Source organism: Cervus elaphus, chromosome 5, assembly GCF_910594005.1.
Source record: "Cervus elaphus chromosome 5, mCerEla1.1, whole genome shotgun sequence".
Taxonomy (NCBI): domain Eukaryota; kingdom Metazoa; phylum Chordata; class Mammalia; order Artiodactyla; family Cervidae; genus Cervus; species Cervus elaphus.
Genome location: NC_057819.1, coordinates 96,642,919 through 96,649,694, shown reverse-complemented (window position 1 = coordinate 96,649,694; position 6,776 = coordinate 96,642,919). Strand labels below are relative to the sequence as shown.

General features: G+C 41.8%; 1 protein-coding gene and 1 non-coding gene across 2 annotated transcripts; both read right to left on the bottom strand.

Moving 5' to 3' along the window:
• Window positions 1-700: 700 nt before the first annotated feature.
• Window positions 701-1,657, bottom strand: LOC122693404 (olfactory receptor 1P1-like). The gene has a single exon (XM_043900905.1). The coding sequence runs from the start codon at window positions 1,649-1,651 to the stop codon at window positions 701-703; it is 951 nt and encodes a 316-aa protein (XP_043756840.1). The 5' UTR covers window positions 1,652-1,657.
• Window positions 1,658-3,944: 2,287 nt separating this feature from the next.
• On the bottom strand, window positions 3,945-4,051 carry LOC122695818. The gene has a single exon (XR_006341568.1). It is a non-coding gene; the product is annotated as a U6 spliceosomal RNA (small nuclear RNA).
• Between the last annotated feature and the right edge of the window lie 2,725 nt (window positions 4,052-6,776).

Genomic DNA, 6,776 nt, shown 5'->3' with positions numbered 1-6,776 from the left:
AGGGCACACATTTCAACAGAAAGAACTTTGAGGGGACACAAGGTTCCCTTATCTTCTCATGATAAACTGTTCATAAGCCTGTTCACTGAAAATAACATAGATAATTCCTATATTGCTGAGAGCTCTGTTTTAATGGTCACAAGGATTTTTTATTCTTAACCTTCATGTAATATTTGTGTAATTTCCTCTTTTTATAGGAAAAAATATACCTGTTCACTGAAAGTTGTAAACTCTTTGCCACCCAATATTGACCTCTTTGCCACCCAATATTGACTTGCTAATATTTAGATCATGAACTACTTTCATAACTTCACTGATCAATCTTCTTTTTTTAATCAGAGAATAAGTTGCTTTACAATGCTGTGTTAGTTTCTGTTGTACAGCAAAGTGAATGGTCAACTTTTTATAAATTAATGTAAGTGGTTATGCAAACTTTTAGAATTATGAACATTGCAAAAGACATTCACTCCTGTGAAAAGTCATTTTATAAGCAAATAAGTGATAAAAGCAACTCTTAACTTTAAAGAAAGATGCGAAGTCTTGATTTTCTTCAATAATATCAAACCCATGGTGGAGAGGCAGGGGAAGGGAGTTTCAATAAGGTATGTAAGTGGGATTTAGAAATGAGACACTTGAGGTAGAAATTTCCGTGATGTTCCTCACTGAGGGGACAAAGGACACCTGCAGTTTCTCTGTAAGGTCACTGACCACAGGAGGAGACTTTGCCCCTGAGAAGTCTCCCCAGGGCCCCCTTCATGTCCTTGTTCCGCAGGCTGTAAATGAAGGGGTTTAGCAGAGGAGTCACCACAGTGTACATAACAGCAGCTGCCGTATCCTCTTCTATTGAATTGGGGGAAGAGGAGGAGGGACACAGATAAGCCCTGATCACAGTCCCAAAGAACAAGGCAACAACAGCAAGGTGGGATCCACAGGTAGAGAAGGCCTTGTACCTTCCTTGGGCAGAGGGGACCCTGAGGATGGCTGAAACAATGCGGATATAAGAGACCAGAATGAGCCCAAAGGGGATTAAAATGACTGCTCCCCCCAAGAAGAGGAGCACAAGCTCATTGACCTGAGTGTCAGAGCAAGACACCTTCATCAGGGGTCCCAGATCACAGAAGAAGTTGGGAATGATCTTCTTAGAGCAGAAGGAAAGTCGGAATATGAGGAATGTGTGTGTCATGGCAACAAGACTCGTAAGGGTCCAGCAGGCAGTAACCAGGATGATGCAACACCGGCGGCTCATGACCATGGCGTAGTGGAGAGGGTGGCAGATGGCCACATAGCGGTCATAGGCCATTGTAGCCAGGAGAAATATGTCCATGTCACCAAATGTCAAGAAAAAGTAGAGCTGAGTCAGGCACTCCACATAAGAAATGGACCTGTTCTGGGTCTGGATGTTCACCAGGGCCTTGGGGACGGTGGTGGAGGTGAAAAGGATGTCTGCACAGGACAGGCTGGCGAGCAAGAAGTACATGGGTGTGTGAAGACGCGTGTCAGTGCCAATGGCCAGGATGATGAGTAGGTTCCCAGCCACCGTGACCAAGTACATCCACAAGAATAGCAGGAAGAGCCTGTGCTGCTGCTCTGGCCGCTCAGAGAGACCCCAGAGGAGGAACTCAAAGACGCTGCTCTGGTTCCCTCCTGCCATAAGCCCAGAAGTCAGAGAAAGGAACTTTGGATGAGACCCATTAACTCTCTCTAAGCATATTTCACTCTACACGATCCATAAGTGTGCCAGTCTCTTAGTTCTAGAGAAGAAAAACAAGAATGATCTTAATTTACTTGTATTGATCACATACTATGTGGACTAAACATTTTTAATGAAATCTACTAGATACAATATTCTAGGAAGTGTAAGAAACACAATTTAAGGAAATTAAACTAGATTTCTTGGTTTATTTCTCTATATGCTTTTCTGTCCCAAATTTCTTTAGTTGCAGTTTCTTCTTCAGCTGTATTCATTGGAAAGCCTAGAATCCTTCATTCATTCATTCCACAGATATTAGGTGCTTACTCTGGACCTGGTAGAGTGCTAGATAAATAAGACAATGATAATCCTTAAATTCAGAAAAATTTCAATTTAATGGGATAGACATAACTGCTTATTTTTAAAATTCTATAAAATTTTTATTCAGGGTTCTCCCCCCTACCATCACCATTCAGCTGCCTTCAAATCACTCTCAGACACCAGACTTCACCTGGCCTGGTCTATCACGTCCAAAAGTCAACATTCTGAAGACACAGTCTAGTATCTATTCTAGTGTGCGCACGTTCAGTCGCCTAGTTGTGTCCGACTCTTTGTGACGCTATAGATTATATCCTGCCAGGCTGTTCTGTCCACAGAATTTTCCACGCAAGAATACTAGAGTGGGTTGCTATTTCTTCCTCCAGGGGATCTTCCCGACCCAGGGATCAAACCCACATCTCTTGCATTGGCAGGCGAGTTCTTTACCACTTGAGTCACCAGGGAAGCCCTATTATCTATTCCACCAGAAACCAATGTAATAATCAAACAGCTATTTAGTGAACAGATTTACAATAACTCCAGTTATCTATAACAACAAAGAAGAAATCATAATCCCTAGTTTCTAAAGTCTCAAAACCTGGTTGGATGTATTCGCACACACACCCCTCTAATACAAAGCAGACTGAGGCAGAAAAGGAAGGCTTTCTGGGCTCTAAATGTACTTTCGGATCTTGTCAGCTGGCTAGGGAGCTGGAGGTTTGAGTATAAGGTGGAGGAGGGACTGCAGGCTGAGTTAAAAGCTGGAAAGGGAGCTGAGGGCCAAATTAGGAAATATCTGTACTGGAAGGTAAAGGATCTGGAACTTAATTCTGGATGTTATAAAGAGCCACTAAGGCTCAGCCAGTAAAGAATCTGCCTGCAATGCAGGAGACCTGGGTTCAATCCCTGGGTCAGGAAGATTTCCTGGAGGAGGGCATGACAACCCACTCCAGCATTCTTGCCTGGAGAATCCCACGGACCGAGAAGCCTGGTGGGCTACAGGCCATGGGGTCACAAAGAGTCAGACATGACTGAGCGACTAAGCACGCACACAAAGCTACTTGAGTAGGAAGTGATGTCGGTATCTGAGTAGGTCCAGTACATGAAAACCTTGCTCCTGTCCCATCTGTGAAACCAACTGAAGGTCAGACAAGGAGTCGGTCAACCAGGTGGAGGGGAAAACATCACCTTTGTTACTGAAAAAGACTAGGTTGCAGATTTTATCTTAGCTGTGTTCACTAAGTGACCTTTTTAATATACTTCCAAAATTAAATCTATTTCCCCTTTCACAGGCTCAGTTGGACAATCATGGGACTCTTCCATATGTTCAGTTCAGTTCAGTTTAATCACTCAGTCGTGTCCAACTCTTTGCGACCCCATGGACTGCAGCACGCCAGGCCTCCCTGTCCATCACCAACTCCCGGAGTTTACTCAAACTCATGTCCATTGAGTTGGTGATGCCATCCAACCATCTCATCCTCTGTCATCCCCCTTTCCTCCTGCCACCTTTAATCTTTCCCAGCATCAGGGTCTTTTCAAACGAATCAGTTCTTCGAATCAGGTGGCCAAAGTATTGGAGTTTCAGCTTTAGCATCAGTCTTCCCAATGAATATTCAGGACTGATTGCCTTTAGGATAGTTCCTTCCATATGTAAATATACATAAGCTCTTAAAGCATTTGTATGCCATCAGGAATGTGAGAAGACAATCCACAGAATGGGAGAAAATTCTTGCCAATCATATATCTGATCAGAGATTTTTGTGTGTGGGCTTGATAAACATTTATTGGATTAATGAATAAACAGTAGGTGCTTAACATATAATCTAGGAATTAAAGAATAAGTGAATAAATAAAAATATTTTATAATATTTCATTTTCCAAAGATACACTATGCCAATTTTCAATTTATTTTGCCCTACTGGATGGATATCTTTTTAAAAATATGAAACACTTCACAAATTTGTATGTCATCCCTGCACAGGGGTCATGATAATCTTCTCCATATGATTCCAATTTTAGTATATGTGCTGTCAAAGCGAGCACTGATCAGAGACTTTATTTTCTTTTATTTTTTGATCAGAGATTTTTATCTAGAATACAAAAAAACAATTACAGTTCAATAATAAAAAGAAAATTAACCCAAATTTAAAACGAGTAAAGGATCCTAATAGACATTTCTCCAAAGAAGGTATACAAATGAGCAATAAGCATATAAAATATGTTCAATACTACTGGGCTTCAAGTTAATACACATCAAAATCACAAGATAGCACGTCACATCCTCTAGAATGACTAGAATCAATAAATCAGATAACAAGTGTTGTCAAAGATATGGAGAAATTGGGATCCTTAAAAACTGTTCATGGGAATGTAAAATAGTTCTGTCTCTTTGGAAAACAGTGTGGAAGTTTCTCAAAAGGCTAAAAGAAGAATTTTCATATGACCCAGCAATATCACTCTCACGTATATACCCAAGAGGAATGAAAACATATGTCCACACAAAAACGTGTACACAAATGTTCATCACAGCATCGTTCATAATAGACCAAAACTGAAAAAGATCATGAACTGGTGAATGGATTAGTAAAATGTGGCATATCATACAACCAATCAGTGTTTGTCAATAAAAAGAAGTGAAGAACGCATACATGCTAACAACATGGATGGATCTTGAAAACATTATACTAAGCGCAAGGAGCCAGACACAAAGAACAATGTATTGTGTGATTCAGTTTATACGAAATATCTTAACAGGCAAATCTGTAGAGACAGAAAGCAGATTAGTGGCTGCCTAAGGCTGGGAGGGATGGGCGAGTTGGGGCAGGGTAGCTAAGGAATGTACGGCTTCATTTCAGGGGTGATGAAAACGTTGTAAAATTGGTTGTTGTGATTACTGCACGGTTCAGTGGATACTGAACATAAAAAGTCATTGAACTGTATATTTTGAATGAGTGAATTATATTATATATATTATATATTATTTATTGAATTGCATATCAATAAAGCTCTTAAACTTTTAAACTTCTTCAAAAAAACTTAATAAAAGAGATAAGCCACTTTCTAACTTACTCAAGAAAAAATGAGAGGGTAGGGAGAAAAACCACAAATAGACAAAACAAGAAATGACAAGGGGGATATAAACTGAAAAAGCAAATTATTTAAAGTCACTATACTATTTAGCAAGAGGCCATGCAAACAAATGTGTAATTCCAAATGAAATGATTCCTCCACTGTAAACTCACATTTTCCTTTGGAGAATGAAATGTACCAAAAATTACCCTGGTAGAGATGGAAAGTCTAAGCCAACAACATTCCAGAAAGAAAAAAAAAATTCTGTAGTAATCATTTTTCTCGTGGTAATACCACAAGAGGAACTGCCCTCAAATATCAGTGGCTTACAAAAATGAAGATTTATTTCCTCACTTATGATGGATGTCGGGGTTTGCCACATGGCTCAGTGGTAAAGAATCCACCTGCCAATGCAGGAGACACAGGAGACGCAGGTTCAATCCCTGGGTTGGGAAGATCTCCTGGAGTAGGAAATGGCAACCCACTCCAGTCATCTTGCCTGGGAAATTCCACTGACAGAGGAGCCTTGCGGGCTACAGTCCATGGGGTCTCAAAAGAGTCAGACACAATTGAGCACGCACGTACATTACATGTCAGCTGCAAGTTGCGTGTGGCTCTGACTAGCATTGCTTCGTGTATCTTCTTTATTTTGAGATCCAGGCTGAAGAAGCAGCCCATCTTTGTGACATGCCATTCATAAGGGAAAAAAGGAAAGAGCAAGGGAGCTTATGGAAATGCACAGTGATTTTTTTTTTTTTTTTTTTTAATATTTAGTTACTTGGCAGCACTGGGTCTTTGTTGTGGCATGTAGGATCTTCAGTTGTGGCATGTGGAATCTAGTTCCCTGACCAGGGATCAGACCCAGGCCCCCTGGATTGTGAGCATGGATTCTTAGCCACTAAACCACCAGAGAAGTCCCATCACAGCAATTCTTAAAGTTTTTGCTTGGAACTGGCACACATTACAGTGATCCAACTTCATCGGTAAAAACACAGCAGAAGGATGCAGAACCACAGCCTCCCACAGGGAGGCAGTGCAAGTAACACAAAGAACAGGGGAGTTTTCTTCCACCTTCCCCGAAAAAGGAAGAAAGTAGAAATAAATTGACATCAAAAGTACAATGTAGCATGTCTGTCAGCAACGTGTCCCCAAGAGCAACACACAGAAGCAGGAAGAGGGGAGGAGGGTAAGTGATGCCTAGAGAGGCCAGAAAGAGGAGGGCCCGACACACCAGGAAGGAGTGATCTCTCATCTGGACAGGGCAGGTCGCAGCACACCAGGCTGCATGTCTAACTCCACAGGCTCAGAGCAAGACCTCCCAAGAAAAGAGCATCTCCCATAAAGTCAAAGAGCAATACAGCTGATTCATGTTGTTGTACAGCACAAACTAACACAACATTGTAAAGCAATTACACTGCAATAAAATGTCAAACAGCAGAGCAGGTTCCTACCGGAGCCTCCCTGCAGAGGAAGGGAAGGATACTGGGGAAGGGGGGCGGAGGGGGGACAGTGTTAAAGGAATAGAACCTCCATCCAGTGCATCCTACCAGAAGCCCAATCCTTTGGCCACCTGATGCGAAGAACTGACTCATTGGAAAAGACCCTGATGCTGGGAAAGATTGACGGCGGGAGGAGAAGAGACGACAGAGGATGAGATGGCTGGATGGCATCACCGACTTGATGGACGTGAGTTTGAGCA

Excerpts from the sequence above, each read along its gene's own strand:
- LOC122693404 (XM_043900905.1), bottom strand. The coding sequence starts at position 1,651 with ATGGCAGGAGGGAACCAGAGCAGCGTCTTTGAGTTCCTCCTCTGGGGT.